This window comes from Neodiprion virginianus, chromosome 5, assembly GCF_021901495.1.
Source record: "Neodiprion virginianus isolate iyNeoVirg1 chromosome 5, iyNeoVirg1.1, whole genome shotgun sequence".
NCBI classification, from domain to species: Eukaryota; Metazoa; Arthropoda; class Insecta; order Hymenoptera; family Diprionidae; genus Neodiprion; species Neodiprion virginianus.
The window spans coordinates 26179457-26197518 of record NC_060881.1 but is presented as its reverse complement, the minus strand read 5'-3'; the positions used below and the strand labels follow the sequence as shown (position 1 = coordinate 26197518).

At 37.0% G+C, this 18062-nt stretch overlaps 3 protein-coding genes across 11 annotated transcripts in view; 1 reads left to right on the top strand and 2 right to left on the bottom strand.

Annotated features, from left to right (window-relative positions):
- LOC124306054 (GPI mannosyltransferase 2) overlaps positions 1-18062 on the top strand; it is a 205076-nt gene that overhangs the window by 3149 nt on the left and 183865 nt on the right. For 4 of the 8 annotated variants that reach the window (XM_046766173.1, XM_046766171.1, XM_046766175.1 and 1 more), the window contains exon 3: positions 10057-11864. The exons of 1 other annotated variant lie outside the window; for it this stretch is intronic. In XM_046766173.1, coding sequence (XP_046622129.1) covers positions 10243-11739 — 1497 coding nt within the window. In that variant the 5' untranslated portion in view covers positions 10057-10242 and the 3' untranslated portion in view covers positions 11740-11864. Of the gene's footprint in view, positions 1-3; positions 482-999; positions 1172-9655; positions 9781-10056; positions 11865-18062 lie in introns of those variants that run through there. 3 more of the 8 variants (XM_046766176.1, XM_046766174.1, XR_006908511.1) reach the window with 3 other exon arrangements.
- LOC124306051 (dual oxidase-like) lies at positions 186-10126 on the bottom strand. Its single transcript, XM_046766169.1, has 26 exons — positions 9901-10126; positions 9407-9748; positions 8883-9058; positions 8570-8813; positions 8267-8494; positions 7860-7943; positions 7536-7618; positions 6631-6915; positions 6387-6562; positions 6142-6263; positions 5874-6074; positions 5669-5779; positions 5434-5573; positions 5086-5334; positions 4849-5010; positions 4531-4706; positions 4008-4459; positions 3590-3820; positions 3376-3469; positions 2829-3039; positions 2631-2751; positions 2330-2565; positions 2046-2204; positions 1376-1531; positions 1162-1290; positions 186-1066 (listed from the first exon to the last, which is right to left on the bottom strand). Exons 1-26 carry the CDS (start codon positions 9974-9976, stop codon positions 938-940), a joined length of 4773 nt encoding a protein of 1590 aa, XP_046622125.1. The 5' UTR covers positions 9977-10126; the 3' UTR covers positions 186-937.
- LOC124306052 (probable ATP-dependent RNA helicase DHX34) lies at positions 11851-17996 on the bottom strand. Of its 2 annotated transcripts, XM_046766170.1 has the most exons (15): positions 17148-17996; positions 16736-16902; positions 16418-16624; positions 16180-16312; positions 15929-16077; positions 15503-15735; positions 15197-15383; positions 14909-15103; positions 14624-14833; positions 14176-14544; positions 13916-14091; positions 13261-13371; positions 13032-13153; positions 12274-12532; positions 11851-12185 (listed from the first exon to the last, which is right to left on the bottom strand). In XM_046766170.1, exons 1-15 carry the CDS (start codon positions 17797-17799, stop codon positions 11909-11911), a joined length of 3447 nt encoding a protein of 1148 aa, XP_046622126.1. In that variant the 5' UTR covers positions 17800-17996; the 3' UTR covers positions 11851-11908. The 2 variants fall into 2 exon arrangements, 1 of the variants encoding a protein (XP_046622126.1); XR_006908503.1 differs by lacking the exon at positions 11851-12185 and having other exon boundaries at positions 12501-12532; positions 13032-13148.

Sequence of the window (18062 nt, the reverse complement as noted above, 5' to 3'; positions counted from 1 at the left end):
TGCGTACATACATGTGCGTTCATGACAACAACATCAACATAACCTCTTTCGTTAGCCTGTACCTTTCGCGGAATCAAACTTATCGTTGTCAGTTTCGTAAGATCATTGAAAATTCCGTATTATTATCAAATATTTTAGTCGATGGCTCAATTCTGCCGAGAGGAATTATTCGATAACAACTTGCGTTGAGTACATACAATCTATATTGAGCAAAATATACAGTATACAGCCATATCGTGTCTTGCATCATACCTACTTGTATTTGATTTTGCCAGCATTCAAAAAGTGAAGTCTCGATGGTACTTCAGTTTCCGATTTGCTAATTTCTACCATCTGATTACAATTAGACAGTGCTTTCTACACGGTTTTTTTTTTCGATTTCCGGCATATAAAACGAACCGTTATCCTCAAAATTCACTGAAGTCAAATATTATTATGAGACATAAGTCTTCAACAGAAAAGTTTGCATATATCGTTACAGGTATTTTAATGTTTAACGTTTACTTGTAGCTATCATTACTAATTAATCGAGGGGCTATTCACTAAGACTTTGAGTGTACAAGTCATTTCGTAACTTCTAATGATTTCGAGGGAATTCAGATTATTTTAACTAATTTCAAAATACTACATGGATTTCTCACACTCTGTATGATTTCATGCGATTAGATACGATTTTACGAGATTTTGAATTGATTTCACATAATTTTTATATAGATTTCAGATGAATTCATAACTTTTAATGTTAACTGCTGAATCATTTCATGACTAGTATGGTAATTTCCATGCAATTTCGGCCTATAGGCAAAGAATTCCACATGAATTCATGTATCATAAATGTGATTCAATAGAAACTAGGATGTAAAGCTGATTTCAAGAGTGAATAGCCCTTTATTATTATTATTTTTGTTGTGATTATTTTTATATGAATATGTTACTATTAAAATGACTGGTAGTGATGTTTGAATATGCCGTCGTCGTTTGTCTCTCTGTTAAGCGTAGTGCACGCCTGACCAACAGATTGTACCATCGATCGAGATCCACAACTGAATACTCCGACGGTATGATTCTGAAACGAAAAAAATTCGACAATTGAGAAATGTTTATGGCAAATAAAATTAGCTATTGCTCACTAGAATAATTTTTGTCAGATGCGATGCTTACTTTAGAATTTAATCTGCGAATTGCCCTGAAAAATTTTAGGAAATCAGGCCGTCCGAAATGCGTAACTGCTTCAAGTCCGGTGAACAATGATTTGTTCGATTCCCCGTGAAAATAACGCTCGCACATGTACTGAAAAACAAAAAAAAAGGTTGATCAATATAGCAAATTTATCCGTTTTGTTAGATTAACAAAAATATTATGAATCGTAACATACCAGCAATACTGTGCGGACATCAAATTTCTCATAAAACTGCGTTATGAATATATGAGCTGTTACAACTTTGTTCTTATCCGCCACTTCTAGCTCTCTTAATATGTCGACCATCCACTCAAACTGCCGTTGAGTCCTTGTTATCCATAAAAAGTATACCTAGAAAACAGATTATCTTCACCTCAAGATAAGGAATTCCATGTTCGATTATGCAATTAACAATTGAGAATTTTCTGATTCGAGTAATTATTTCAAAAGAATTCTAAAACTGTAAAAGTTCATATTTATTTTCAAATAGAAAAGAACATTGAAAAATCAATTCTTACCAGACCAGAAAAAACATAAGAACGAAGACAATGATTAAGATTCTTGTATAGAATGAATTCTTGATCAATTTCAAGGTTTCACAGTCGTAACTGGGTTAATTCTTGTTGAAACAATCTTCCATTAGTTCAATTTTAGTTAAACTACAAATTTCGAATTACGAAGTTCTGATTTCTCATGGTTTTAATTCAAACTCATAAACACTAACGTTGTTTTGAAACTTGACTAGTTTCAAAATGCGTGTTTTAAATATTTCTTATGTCAGTGTTTCAGAGGTCACGCATTCTGCATAGTTTTTAAAACTGTATTCTTCCAGCTGTAATTATGATTCAATCTCACTTAAACCCACCTTTTGACATCCCAAACTTTGGTGGATATTCGATTTGTATACTATATCCTTTAGTATCGAAGAGAACGGGGTGACTCCAATTCCACCACCTATCATTATGGCTGTCTTGTACTTGTACCAGTCCTGTGCGCTTTCTCCGTACGGGCCATCGATTCGAATCTGTTGAAATATTTTATCACTGAAGAAACGGATAGTGAGGCACCATTGAGTGATAATTAATCTTTAGAAAAAAATCACATGCGATTGCTTAGTTAATTTACAAATGATCCTTTTGCAGTTTATACCTTTGGAAGCTTCATTTCTGAGTCCTTCATCAGAGTTGGGTCTACCCTATATCGAATATCATGAGTCCAAGGGCCTACTGCTCTGATGTGAACTGAAAGTTTCGGCTCGTTAGGTGAAGACGATAGTGTAAAAGGATGGTACTCGTTTGGGTTCAAATCCGTGCAAGCTATTCTGATCCATTGTCCAGATTTGTATTGGAAATCTGATGGCTTTTCGAACTTGAGGCACGTTACTCCTGAAAACATGATTGTAAATGTAAATTTAAAAAGTTTTCCTTCAACTGGATAGATTTATGAATACCTGAGGGCAGACAGTCTGCTTGTACGATTTGTAACTCCGAAGTTTTCCTCGTCACTGTTATTATTTTATCTATTGTGAAGAGAATCAGCGGTCCGAGGAGGTAGTAATGGGTGAATGGTTCCTATGGGAATGAATCAAAGTGGTTGATCGTAAGGGTGGCATTGCTGTATCAAGCATTAGTTTATCGTAGCCGCTTACCTGAACTAATCGTCCAGTGCCGTGGAGAATCATGAGGATGAAGAATATTGGGTACATAGAATGTGTGTAGCGGAACCAGTTGTATAGCCTTCTTCTTATTAAGGGTATAGAAAATAGGAATATCACTGCCGTCAAAATAGTTAGCACAACGCCTGTTATTCCTGTAATTGTTTGCCAGCACCAGTAGTGGAACTTTGGTATCTCGTGTGTTCTGTAAAAAACTGTTTATGTAACTTGTTCCACAGATGTTTTGGATTCTGACGTAAATTTTAAATCCTCCAGCCAATGAAGCCATGTTTCGGGTTACATATTTTACATATAGATTTTTTCACTGTTCTTTGATTTCAACGTCGTTAAGCAAGAGTAAGAAATTGTAAGAGGACTTGACCCTTTTAATATTTCCTACATACTGTTGTGCTGTGGTTTCTTTAGTGAGATAATATCACAATATCTGTTAATATCAGAAAATTTCGAGAAGCTTGGATAAAAAGTTGACTGATTTGAACTGAACAATCCTGCGTTGTTATATTGTTTGGAAAGTACTTACGAATGAAAGAAGTTTGGGAATAAGCAGGTCAAGTCATCAGCTGTTTGTGTTGATATGTGGTAGAAGTTAACGGCATGACCCATGACGTGCAGCACTAAGAAACAACAATCGAAAATTAGAAACACGAAATTTCAATTATACTAATCATATAACAACCAATGATGATTGAACTGAGAGTTGTGACGAAAGAACAGGTTCGTTGTCCGTTACTTACTGGTAAAAACTAGGGCCCAGATGGCAACGTACTTGTGCATATCTAAACTCAAATCGAACGGTATATATTGATGCAGAAAAGTTTCTCTGAGCACAGTTATGGTGTTCTGAGACATCGTTACGAGTAAAGTTGCATAAGTGAACATCATTGCCGATGCAGCACCTCTTGTTAAGGTCACTCCAGGTCCTGATATTCGTCGTAATCCAGTGTGCTCTCGTTCAACTTGATAATCTGCAATATAAGCACACACGAAGAGTCAATAGCAATTTATTTGTCTGTCCGAGCATCAGCTCTATACTAGTTGGTCACTAATTTTGGTAAGCTCAGAGGCGTTATTTCAAGTGTCGAATGATGTGAAATGGTGAATGTTCTTCTCATTCACAGTACGTTGAAGTAAATCATAACAAAATATACTCACAGTAAGCACGTTCGGCAAATATCGCTATTAGCACTGTTGTGTATAAGAAGAGCCAGAAAATCTGCAGCTGCTTATCGGCAATGTACTTTGTAATTGGATACCAGTATGTCCCCGTAGACATCGAAGTTTTGATTATTTCAATATTCTTGTCGATGGGTTCTTCCGCCTCTTTTTCTAATTTACCTCCAACTTTTTTACGTAATTCTCTGGGATCGTTGTAGAAGCTTTCTCTTGCTCTTTGAGCTCTGCTTGCAAGTTTTTGCGCTTTACCTTGTTGCGCAGGAATGTTGAATTCTAGCTTTAGCTGCTGCTTGTAGTCTTTAAGCAAGCGTTGAAAATCCATCAAATCAATGTCTTGCTTGTCTGCTAGCCCAGCTGCGTGCATTGTTGATCGTATAGCCTGATCCAAGTCGTCTTTATTCAAATCTACTTTATACGTTTCCACTAGAGATCTGAAATGATGGAAGCACAGTTTTAGCACTGCAAATTATCAGATGCTACGGTATAAGAAACACTTTTTTACCTTAACAAGTTTGCAAAATCGTCTCTGCTCAATGTACCCTTAGCATTTATGTCGTACATGTTAAACAACAATTCCGTTTTTTCCTCTGCAGAGCCGTTGTAAAACACCGTCATCACGGCTATAAATTCCCGAAACGATATCAATCCATTTTTGTTGTTGTCGGCCCACTCAAACATCTGTGTATCAAAGTAACATGGAGATGTCTTAGAAAAAACTAATGTGGTTAAAGAACACCTGGGGAATATGTTTTACAGTGTATTACGACAAATTCGAAGACTCGAAGAGCATCTGTATGCCTAATACTACCTATGTGTATACCTTTTTAACGAAATTTGACTCGGGAGGCATACTTAAAACTTCGGCAAATTCGTATAGTGTCAGCTCAGTATACATCACATCCTTGGCTAGCTTCTCTCCTATTAATTTATTAAGATCTGCTTGAGAAAGCTTTGTCTGTGATGTACTCGTGTGGTTCCAAAGCTGAAAAAACAATCGACGATGTATACTCAATTAAAGTAAGCTTATGAGAAAATAGAAAGAAAGGAAAAAAAATACCAGTGCAAATATGCTTCGAAAGAATCTGTCCAATTGTTTTTGTCTATCCTTCTGTGTTACAGCCTGCTTCAGCATTGACACCTTTGTTAAATTACGCACTTTATTGCAATTCATGTTGATGTTGGTAGAAAATCTATCAAAATGCTTCAGGAATACATTTCGCAAGTGATCATTTGCAAATTTTATTATAAGATCGTAATTGTGTTCCACTTTAATCATCACGTAAGCTTCATCGGTTGGTATGTAAATCTGTTGGGTGACAGTCAGATATGTAACGCATAAATGTAACGAATGAGTGTTTAGCTTTAATTTTGTTTTATATTTTTCATGCATACTCTTCTTCCCCACCTTTGTTTCCAAGTTGCGATTCATGTCCAGAGCTCGCAATGGAGAACCGTGTTGATTTGCCACTTCGATTTTTTTTCTCGCAACATTCAACGTTATGAGTATAGGTCGTAGTGGTTTTCTGTGATTGATCCATTCAGTGGCTATTACCGCCGTGAATCCACATCGATAGATTAGTTACATACAAGAATTCGCAAGTCCATTGTTAAATTGAATTAATTTTACCCATTTCTCTTACCGGAATGAACATGGTCCATATTTTCGTCAGCATCATGCACATTTATTGGCATTACTCTTCTCAATTTCTTGCGTCTTATTGCCAGCGTTACTCCCAGGAAGACAATAAGTCCTGCACGATTGAAAAAAAAAAATAGCAATTTTACAGATATTAAAATCGCACATTCTGTCTGTGTTGATTTAGTAATAATAGAGTGTTACGTTACCAACTATGAATGCCGATAGACCAAGAAAAGTCAGTATGAACGATACGTCACTGGTCGAAAAATAATCGTACGTTCCCGGTTGAGAACACGGTATCTTGTTTACTTCCTGAGGTCTTGGTGTTATATGGAAACAAGAAGTTGTGTTAAAACAGTTCGTTTTTTCCTTAAATTCATTGTTGCATGTTTTTTTCACATCGTCATCTGTAAAGAAAATGGAGTCATTGAAGTTACTTCGATCTGTTTCTGAATTGCAATAGTAACTTCGTACCTTGAGTTGGAACTTTGAACAGCTGTCTTTGAATGTCGTTTGCCTTTATATCTGTCACGGCTAATAGTATATGATAGAAAGATAATTGTTTTATACGCATTATTTCAGGTTCGGTGAATAATCTGTAGAAAAACCATTCGTTAAGTTGAGACAAATGGAAAAAATAACAAGTACAACAAAAACAGCCACGAGAATGTGCATTAATTCATACTTGTTCAATACTTTGACAAAAGTTATATATTTACCCATTTTTTCCATTATTGTACCAAAATCTATCACCGTCTCGGATGCGTTGGAACTGGTCTTTTATTATTTTTTGAAACAACTCCCCAGGTCCGTTATTAGTCTCCATTATTCCACCTACCCAAAGATCGATGTCGTCGAACTTTTTATTGTAGAGCTTTAGAAGCGCTTGTTGTGCCTGTCAAAAGACAATTTTTTTAAGTACTTCGTGTTACGTATGAGGACAACGGCGGATTCAGAATATACCTCGCGGGTGACGTGTACAAATTCAGATTCTTTAGTGATACGTGACAAGCCGAATATCTCTCGGACCGTATTGTAATCTGGAAGTCCGTGATCACGGGCTCGCTGAATATTAATAGCCATTAAATCACGCCTGGAAAATTCCAGTGGTCCAAACACATTGCCCCTTAAATCCTCAACAATTTTATGATCTTCCGTCTCGCACAACTGTCCAGTCATGCCCATTATTAGTCTCTCCATGCCAACGCTCAGCGACGTATTGTAATCTACTGCTTCTAAAATAGCTTCCTGAAATCAAGTCAAATTCACGTAATAAGTTTTACACCGGAGTACAGATATGAAAACGTAATGCTTGTGAAAATATCTAACGTTAATTTTTAAATTATCATTTACGAAAGTGGTCCCTGCTTTACATTTTTTCTACGCCAAACATTTATTTATTTATTAGAAAGTAACGGGATATACTCTTGTACATAGAAAAAGATATCATTCAATATATATAAAGCATTAAGTGGCACAACGGTGTAGTATAATTAAGAAGGAATTAATTATTCATACTTAAATAAAGCTTTAGAGAGGTTTCTTATAGTATAAAAACTAGTGTTGTAAAGATCGAACCAATTTTCATTCTCTTTACAGAATGATGATTGACAGTCAATTACAGAGTAAGATTTACTGTTCAAATTTATTTCTAATTAGTAATCGTTGTGTCGTAAAGTCCGGCTTGGAACAAGAAAACGAAACCCAGACAATAATTTGGGACAGTCAATCGCATTGTTCAGAATTTGATGAGTAACAATTAAATTAATTTTATACACTGCGGAAAAAACTGAGGGTATTTGAAGAATTGAGGAAATGTTGGAAAGGAAAAGTAATCAGGAAGAACACTGAAAATGTTATCTACACACCATTGGTCGCCAGAAACTGTTACACGTTCGTATTATTTTTCCTCTTCCACACTTATCCTTTGCAGATTTCCTCGTTTGAACGCCTGTAAATTAAAACACATTCAGAATTCAGTTACCACGAATACCTACAGCCAAAGTAACGAAACAGGCTCGGCAAGAGATTCCACTAACTCCGGAATTGCTAATGGAAAGCACATTAAACTTTTTACAATGAAACCAGGTTCACATCATCTGGCACATTGTCTCATTCTGTAAAATTGTGTACGTGTGCCACACTTAATCGAGTTTGTGGAATCTCCCGTTTAGACGTGAGTAAAATGTTACCTGCTGGTACCAGAGTGTGTCCGAAGCGAAACGCAGCTGCTTGAAAGAACTGATCTATCTGTGGATCCACACTGGGATCATAGCCTGTTGTAAAAATGACGAAGGATTATTAAAAAAATTTTCAAAAGACTACTTGCGGAATAACACAGGTCGACAAAAGTTATATTTAAATCCTTTTTATTGAAAAGTTTAAATGCGAAAATGAAGTTTGTTTAATTGTTACTTACAATAAATGTTTGAGAAAATAGATCATTTTTCTTAAAATTCGAAATATCGCTCTGGTGTATATATATCTAATAACACTATTTTTTCTTTCATTGGTTACGCGGAAAAAATCAAAATTTGTCTTCTGGAACCCAGACTCGAAATTCGTGTCGACCGGTGTAATTATTCTGTATCTAACTTGCCTTTATATGGTTCTAAGTTGCTGCCAAGCCATTCCGGCAGCCATTCCTCTACAACGATGTGCTGTTGGGAAGCGATAACCCATTTCCTAGCTTCATTGAATATTTTATCACTCGACCAGTCCTTGTTGAATTTACTTATGTGGTTTGCGATGTAATTGTGCCACCGGAACCACAGCACTCCGAAAGTAAAGAGGTAAGGGTTTTCATTACCCCGTGGATTTCCCAGCCCTGTAAATAGAGTCGAGCATTAGCTGAGAGTGGTTAAAAAAAAAAAAGCCAATAATTGACAAGAATGATATTTACTGAAAAATCTGTCCACTCTCTCGGTGTAATGCCGGTTAATGTATTCACTGTGATTATGTGGAGGAGGCGGATTAGCCATCGGCAATCTAACATTGTTTATTATTGGGAACAATCCGTCGTCCGATGCTGCGAGCAATCCTTTTGGCTCAATTTTGCCATCCTTATTCGTACGCAAAACATCAGACCACGCTTTCGTAGTACCGTAGATAAGCCCTCCGTCGAGGTACGGGGTGATTTCATTGAGCTAAACAAGAAATTAATAGTAATATAAGTGGAATGGTGGTCAAGTGTTTTCTACAATTCTACCGCGTACCTGCTGACGAGGATTGTTCGGTGAATATCCTGTTCGCGCATCGTATCGTGTTCGCAATACCGGCATCTCTTTATTTAATTTCAGATATCTGTGGTTTTCTGGTATTTTAATGTTGAAATATTCTGGTGGACAAGCCGCCCTTTGGGCATCTAAAATTTCCTCCACGACTTGCTGACCTGTCATGTATTATTGATCACATATTAACGTGTAAACGTCATTCCATAATACAGTAGAACTTTGATTATCCGAACCATGACTTAATTTACCCAAAACGCTGAATTATACAAACGTTTTCTCAAAAAATGCATTAGACGACTGTATAAAACCAAATTTACAAAATAAGAGGTTCAACATGTATTTCGACGTTTAATACGAACTGTTTGTCAATTTAAATTTGTGTTGTATATATTATTATACCTTAAGATAAAAATTGCATTTCGGTTATCCGAACTAGGATCGGTCTGAATTAATTCGGATAATTGAGGTTCTCCTGTATATTAGAAGACACGCTTGATCGAACGTACCAAAAAAAACGAGAAATGCGTTTCTTCCAGTGTTTGATAGCGTTGCTACAGTTCCGTTTAACAAGTTTTCGCTTAATTCCAATGGGTTGGGTCTGTTATATCCTGATGGTTGATACACTCCGTCTCTGTAAGCTGCTTTGCTTCTCCTTAACAGTGGTGTGTCAACCGCTCCTAGATCTGGTCGTCCGAAATTATTGTACCATCCATCGAATCCTTCATACTCGTACGGGTCTTTGCGGAACTCTGGGTGACAGGTTTTGCTCGAGCAACCCGAAATTAGCCAGTTCAGAAGCAGGTCACTTTTATAGCTCCCATTATCGGGTGGTGGAACACCGTGTGGATCTGGAAGAAGTTACTTTATTTTGTATTTTAAGGTAACTTACCAGTGTCTAATATCTATCGCAGATCAATCAGATTGAAATCCAGTTTATCGGTTCGAGTGTTTTTTCCAAGTTTCAATTTAAGACTGATGGGTTTTTAAATGTTTTCCGTACCTGGTAGCCTTGTGCTATTCTGTGGCTGCCCAGAAGGAATGCCGTAGCACAATAACAGCAGTATGATCACAGACATCTGGAGATTGCGTTGCAGAACGTGATAACAAAAAACCAAATACTACTGGATAATACTCTTCAAAATTGTTAATGTTGCAGACACTCTTCAGTTCGCTTGCTACCCAAGAACTGATACAACCACTCCCTGGGCAGGAAGCATGCCACGGATGAGAAGCAGGAATACCCGCCTGTAGATAAGAAGGAAAAAGTCACAACATTGAGTCGAGCACAAATCCACGATAATATACACAAAGGAATTCTAAAATACTTCTGATATTTTCCACAATGTACGGACCAAGAGAAAAAGTTTTTTGGTTCGCTGTTACCTCACGTCTAGTTGTTATTTCACTACAATTTATATTTAATCGGATATTGCCTGACCATGATGCCCATATTTTTAATAGTCCATTGGACCCTGAAATGAAAACATCAATTTATGATAGCACGGTTGAATATCTATTCGGCGGTTTTCTCAGGTGGGACGCCCAATATTTTATACACATCGCTAAATATGGGTACACGTATGAAAAGACATTGGCATTTTATCCCTTGTATCCCATGTGTATCAGATGCTTATCTGTCGTTTTGAGGGTCGTCTTTTTCTCGTTGAATGATCATAGTATAGCAATATTGGCAGCTTTGTTAATAAATTTCGTCTGTTTTGTCAAATCTACCACAGTTTTTTACGACCTGAGCAAAATTGTTCTCAAAGACACTGCTTTGGCGTACAAAGCGGCTATTTTATACTGTATTAATCCAGCCAGCATATTCTTTTCCGCGTTTTACTCTGAGGCTATGTTTGCTTGGCTATCGTTTAACATCATGCTGGCGTATGTTAACAATAACCCATACATTTATCTCCCCATTGGTCTCTCTATCCTTGTTCGGTCCAACGGACTGATAAACCTGGGATACCCAGTCTACTCGTACGTCAGGTGTTTGATACGAACTGTACTTCCCAAAGTAAGTAGGAATTATCAAAACTCCCAAGCTGAGCCAATTTTCCCTTTCGGATGTCATACGATGTTAGGTTCTTTTCTTTGGCTCTTGAACGTTGTGTTTCTATCTATCGTTCCGTACATCTTACATCAGTTGTATAATTATAGTTTATACTGTACATATCATGAAGTCACGATACCAGATTACGTGCTTAATCATTCAGATAAAGATGTCCTGCTAATACCTGGAACCGTTATTCCGCCCTGGTGCAAGAATTCTATTCCTGTTGCATATTCTTACATTCAAGCGGAGTATTGGAACGTTGGATTTATGCGATACTGGATGTTCAAAAATCTTCCTAATATACTTCTTGGATTCCCATCCCTCTATCTTATACTTTGTCAAAGTTTCAAATACTTGAGTGAGCACAGAATTCAACTATATACGTTAGGAAGCTTTTCAACTGATGTTCGAAATTGTGAAAAATCAAAGAATAAAAAACTCTCCCCGGATATTTTTGTATTCGTAGTTCACGGAATATGTTTAGTATTGATTTGTCTAGGATTTGTACATCTGGAAGTGAGCACTCGTTTATTGTGTTCTGCAAGCCCCTTGTTATATTGGTGTTGTGCTTCTAAATTGTCGTATAAATCAGAGCGGAGAAATGAGAACGCTATGAATGCAATGGATTTCGAATATCCAGAAAATTTAAATTCAAAGTGGAGAGTTTTCTTCTTATCTCAAACGACGCATTCAAAGAATGACATCATAATCTTATCCTATTATCTGGCTTACACCGGAATAGGATGTGGTATGTTTTCCAACAACCTTCCTTGGACATAAGAGAGTTATTTATGTAACAGGAATTACAGGGAAATTCAATATAAATCGTGACCTTATCTTAATATAGGCAATTGTTTGTTGTAAGTTTGACATGATTTTTTGTAGATCTAGTGTGCGGGTAAATTTTTTTCAGGCTTTTATTGCAAATATGAAATAGATACATGCTATATTACAAGTGTTGTTTTTTATGTCTTAATATTTCTATAGGCGTGAGATAAATGGTTTTTTTGCACTCTGGACAATCGTAGGGTTTGCTGTTTGGTTTTTGCTCAGTGGGTGGTTCAATAGAAGCCTGATGGTCATCCTCGTTTATTACGAAGCAATTACTCTGATGCTGCAACTTCTCAATGCTAGTCATTGGAGTCGTGATGCCACAGTTTGCGCAGTTCCATTCAGTTTCTATCATATCTACCGCTAATTTATCACTCCAGTCTGACTCAACGAGGCTAAAAGAATCATACCTGATGTTTGCAAAAATTTCCATATCATACGTAATTTACTGTTTGCTCTCGGAACTCCAATGTGAATACTTACCAGTTGAAGGTGATATTGTTTGTCAACCGGACGCCACCTTTTCCACAATTCGTTTCGCACTCAAAGTCACTTTGAAAGGGATTGGGTTTTACTTCAACGTAATTTTCACCACAGCCAACGTAAATTATCTTCAAATCGGCAGGCAACAAGCGTTTGATAGTGTAGGGTACTGTGGTATGCATGAACTGTATCAGCTCCTGATTAAGTTCGTACTCAACTTGGCTAGTATCCTTTTTGGAAGTGATTGACGGCGAGGCTTCTGAAATGAATGACAAACGAAAATTTGAGAGCCTTTCATTTCATTGGTTTTTTCGATTTAATGAGTATTATTTGGCTGTATATTTAGTTGTTTAGTTAACAAATTTTTGTTGGAATCACTGTAAGGTTTCATTGGCTTTAGAATAAATAATTATTTCCAAAAATCTCGCCAATATCTCCAGGATATTTAGAAAATTAAGATTGTTACATTTTCAAAAAAAGTTCGGAGATATTTTCTTTTAACGAATTTCGTTCGAAAATTTTTTATAATCTATGGATATTTCCAAAAATTGTTAGAATTTGCCTTCAACTTCATGGTTGAGAAGAAAATACTTTTAACCAAGTAGTTACCAATAAGTGGTAATAAATAAGTATAATTTCAATCACTAGGTATCAAATAATGAATACATAAGTATATTTATATAAGTATAGTATTGAGTATATTTTAAAAATAAAGTTGTTAAGTTGACCATTCGTCCGATAATCTGACATTCCCTCACCTTCCAATCTGTGGGTTAAAAGCATGTCCCATTTCTGTCTTAGTTTAGTGGCTTTCATCAATAATGTTTGTCCGCTGTCCGGCATTGGAAATTCTAATTTTAGCCACGAGTCACAGACTAAACTGAAATAATTCAAATAATATTTATTACTCCTGTCATTGTACGTACGGCTTATCGGCTTATTGTTTCAACTTTATTATCCTGTTGAATAATTTTCTCAAATACTAACATTGAAAATGTGTAATTGGTATCAATTTCATGCGCAAAAAGCAGTAGCGTTTGGGCAGCTGGCATCCTCATAGTATTTACTAAATATGGTTTGGTTGTTTCTAGGAGTGACCTAAATACGAAAACGAATTGTTAACGACGATGCAGCATCCTTCAGCCTTCGATACGGGTATATATTGCATGTCTAATGGCTTAAGATCGAAAGCGCCACCTTAAAACCTTTTCCTTTAGAAAAAGGCAAAAGGGCACGTATATATATTTTTTTCATCGTATCTAGGTTTAAAACATGAAAATATTGTCAGAAACGTTGATATTGAATAACAGTTTAATTAAGAGCAAAAGGTCGTATGTACTGGTAGATACGACCTTCTGCTACTAATTCAACCATTAATATGACTATTATTACGACTTTCGATTTTAATCTTTTTTTTCATGGACATATTAATGGAAAAATGTCGTATCTTCCTAATATACGACGTCTTGCCTTTATATTTTTAAACGCTTGGTTTCGATTATATTATTCGTATTGATCATTTTCAGAGCGAATGATGGAAAAAAAAAAATTATACTCCCTTTCACTACTAAAATCGCATTTTTGGGGGTACAACCTTGTGCCATTAGCCACGCGATACACTCTTCCGAATAATTGTTCTTACAAGTAGGTTAGCAGTTGATGCTTCGGGCTGAGCGGAGACTTTGATTTGAATGCTGGGATTGACATGATGTCTGGTTCTTCAAGTTGCAAGACTTGTGGATGGTTCCCGAAAAAGCTCATTGGGTGGAGAGCGATGTAGGGCTTGGCTTTTGTGTGAAATAGCTGCTCACTGGTAGACTGAAATTCGGGATAAACATTTAAAGGTATTTTTTCATTATGACAAAAGAGAATGATTTGTATGATTGTAAATGAGTACTGTACTTTACAATAGTTAAATTCATCAGCGCAAGCGAATTGGGGATACAATCCGCTGCACAAAATTAACTTTAGCATCATCAAGTCTTTGTAGCTGCAGGCAGTTGCTGCAGTAAGAAGGTTCTGGACCTGCGACGAGTCGTTTCTCATGCGAAATTCTACGTCCTTTATGTCAATCTCACCATCATTATCGTCTTTGTCTTCCATTTGTATATCAAACAGGTCTAACTTCAACTCTTTACGTTTTCTAGGTGCCGTTTGCTTGTAAGTACGCTTAAGCGTCTTCAGCAACTTCATTTCTCCATGCCTCAGCATCCGCTCTGTGCTAGTCATCGAGGAGCTTGGTTCCTGGAGATTTTTTAGCAACCCACAATCCTGAAAGCGAAAAAGGTGTGTTCATGAATTGATTTCAGAACTATTTGACAGATCTTTATTGAATCGTATTTTCACGGACTTGAAGCAGTTCCTTGAATTGCGTCCGTAGCTTGGTCATTTCATAAAATCTTTGTTCTTCCAGCCCTCGTCGTTTGCACCACTTTCTACTCGTACTTGAATTTCCTCTGACTTCACGACTGCTTTCCTGTTTTACTTCCAGCCATTCTTTGTACGCGTTCAATAAAGTTATAGGATCCCCATGGTCAGATTCTAGTTTCTTCCTAGAGTTCTTTAAAAGTTTGGTAACAATTAGTTACTCGACGAACTATCTGAATTTCAAAAAGTCGCGCCATGCTCTCTTTACCTCACACTCAGTGTCTCTGTATGCTCTGTTTGTGAACGGATTTTGAATGCTGAGAGCAGCAGCGAGCGATAAAACAGGTTCGACTTGGTGAAATAGTGAGCCCATCACCAACATTTTTCCTATAGTTATATCGACTGGGAGTCTCGAAAGTGTTTTGCCAATCACAGTTAGTTTTTCATCATCGGTTAAAGCACCCTGAAAAATTATAATACAGTACATACAGGAGGTGCGAAATAAATACAATGATCCAGCTTGAAAACATCCAAAAGTTTAACTATTCACACTAACGTGTTCTTTCAATGAAAGTATCGAGTTTTCAATGCTCTCTGGCGGTGGAGGTTCTATAAACGGAAATTTTCGCGAATCTGGTAGTCCCATGGCAACCATTTGTAATAATAAGGAGTCCAGAGGCACTCGCTGAAGTTCAGGAGTCGAGTATTTCTCTAACGCTGTGTATTCCTCTTCAGAATAAAGCCTGGCGATAATTTAAATGGAAGACTAATGTTATATCGTGTTGTGCATTTCAAGATTAATCAGCTTGAATATCTAAAGCTTCTTAATAGTTTCCACCAAAAAAATCCTCCTTCACTAGACCTGTAGCAAACACCAGGTCCCGTTCTCCCAGCTCTTCCTTTTCTTTGCTCTGCGCTCGCTTTACTGATCCAAAATTCTTTTAACCGTTGCATTTTGCAGATCGGATCATAGCTCATTTCCTTCACCTTTCCACTGTCCACAACAAATCTGATACCGTCAATGGTTATTGACGTTTCAGCAATATTTGTAGAGACAATGCATTTACGAACCCCATCTGGGGCGTAATCAAACACCTGTAACCACAACGTTTTTTTTTTTTTTAAACTATTTATCAATGTTGCTACCATTTCACTGTCCGAAGTGATGTTCTAACATTTTGCTTATGGATGCTCAGGAGTAAAGCCGTTTTACTATTCTGGATTATGGAAATGATTGTTAAATTTTGTTCCTGATGGAACAAGTATATCAATCACATGTAACGCACACCTTGTCTTGTTCAGCTATGGACAAAGTACTGTGTAAAGGCAACACTATCCAGTTGTTAGTTTTAGAAGCATATTCCTTTGCGCAATCAACAACTGCAGTAATCTCGCTCATACCGCTGAGGAATACGAGTAAATCGCCCTTTTCGTCTTCTGTAATGTTTTAAGTATTGCAAGTAAATATCTTTTCCAGAAAATTAAAAAGTCGTTACAAATAAAATGTGGCTAGACATGCAGGTATGTATAAATACTAACGTGGATACTTCTTGTCAATCATTTGCATGATTTGCACGTACGGACTTGGATTGAATCTATCGGATTTTTGTCGCAAATCGTCTACTGCTATCGGTCGATAGTTCAACTGTATCGGATACAGTCTACCTGGAACCTAAATATGAGAGTATTAAGTTACTTTTAAAGTAGCGATTAATAGTTCAGACCTGAATGGTAAACAACCATGGAAGGGAGGGGCAATGTAAGTTTTAAGACTTACTTGGATCACCTTGACATTTTCTTTGGCAAAGTAATTACTGAACAGTTGAATATTTATTGTAGCAGACATTAGCACTAGTTTTAAATCCTGTCTCTGATGTATTATACATTTCATAATTCCTAACAAAAAGTCACCATGTAAATGTCTCTCGTGCACCTCGTCGAGCACGATTACGTCGTAATGAGATAATCCCATTTCACCCGATACCTAGACAGAACGATGCAAAATCGAATAATTTTAACACCGATCTTGAAATTTGAGTAAAATGAAAATTGTATCAGTTTAATTAGATATCAATTGTTGACGGCAGGAAATCACCTGGCGCAGCAGCAGTCCCTCGGTAATAAACGTGATCTTAGTGTCCTGATTTCTCTGCTTTTCAAACCTGATCTGGTAGCCAACTTCTGTAAGGTTCTCAGTCAAAGTTTCAAATGCGACACGTTTAGCCAGCGATATGCAAGCTATTCTGCGAGGTTGAGTACAGGCTATAAAAATTATACAAAGTATTAGCTTTTGGAAACGTTTATCACAATAAGGTGATTTTATTTGAATACCATCGCTATCAATTTTTGAAACTGAGCGAAGTGCACGTTCAATTCATGAGAATTATCTATTTCGTGCATTTAATCCTATAGAATTTAAATGTCTTTAAATCTAGATTTAAATATTGACGACTGAACAAGTCGAGTTAGAGTTTTCAGAGAGTATGTTCCCAATAAAATCTGTGTACCGATTCTTCCGAATCCACCTTTGTACAAGTACTGAGGAACTTGAGTAGACTTTCCACATCCTGTGTCCCCAGCTATGATAACAACACGCTCATTTTTAACAGCTTCGACGATCTCGTCCCGGTATTGATAGACCGGCAGATTGGCTTGACTTTCCCTGAGTTTTTTCAACTTAGCAAATTTCTCCTTCTGTTTAAAGTCTAGATAGAGATTGATTACGTCTCGAAATGTGCATAATTTACTGTCTGTTAATTCTTTCGCAGGTGGAACTCGTGCACACAGTTCTCCCAAACTTAAATTCACTCTGACATTTAAGCAGTGTGACCTGTGGTAGACGGTCGGGTCTCTCGACTGTTGCGAATCATTGAGCAACTTGTCCTCCGCTCCCATACTACCACGTTTTTTCTCAACCGCCTCATACTTGCCTACAAATTTCCAAAAATCCTCTGGGTCTTGCACCAGGTTAGGATTTGCAGAGAAAACTTTGCTCAGCTCGTAGCGATATTTCTGAAATGAAAAATCCGACCGCTCGTCCCGCCGTGGATCGGATCTCTCTCCATCAGAATTCCTCCTACTTCTCATATCTTCGTGTCTTTTCCGTTTAGCAGATGAACGTCTCGTTCGTTCTTCGTCGTGCATTTTTCTATAGCTCATTTTTATTTTTACTCGTCGTGACACGATGTAGAGTACAAAGGATCTCTCATTGCCGATGTTCGTGAAAATTGAAAAACCGAACAGCACGAAGTATTGTTTCCATTCGGTACGTCAATTTAACAGCTTAATTCTATCAAAATCGTTATTTTTCATAGGTTACGTTACTATGTTTATAAATTCTTAGGTTACCTCTCACATGGTCCCTGCGGACATGGTTACAGCGCTATTAACGGCGAAGTTTGGAACTAACGTTTCACGCTTGC

Bases quoted from the DNA above. Each gene is read 5' to 3' on its own strand.
- LOC124306051 (XM_046766169.1), bottom strand. From the start codon at position 9,976: ATGTCTGTGATCATACTGCTGTTATTGTGCTACGGCATTCCTTCTGGG. The intron at 9,059-9,406 runs GTACGTTCGATC...AATACATGACAG, and splicing joins CGCATTTCTCGTTTTTTTTG to GTCAGCAAGTCGTGGAGGAA. The intron at 8,495-8,569 runs GTAAATATCATT...CTCTATTTACAG, and splicing joins GAGAGTGGACAGATTTTTCA to GGCTGGGAAATCCACGGGGT.
- LOC124306052 (XM_046766170.1), bottom strand. From the start codon at position 17,799: ATGAGCTATAGAAAAATGCACGACGAAGAACGAACGAGACGTTCATCT. The intron at 14,834-14,908 runs GTAAAGAGAGCA...AAACTTTTAAAG, and splicing joins ACAGAGACACTGAGTGTGAG to AACTCTAGGAAGAAACTAGA. The intron at 13,154-13,260 runs GTTAGTATTTGA...GAATTATTTCAG, and splicing joins ACCAATTACACATTTTCAAT to TTTAGTCTGTGACTCGTGGC.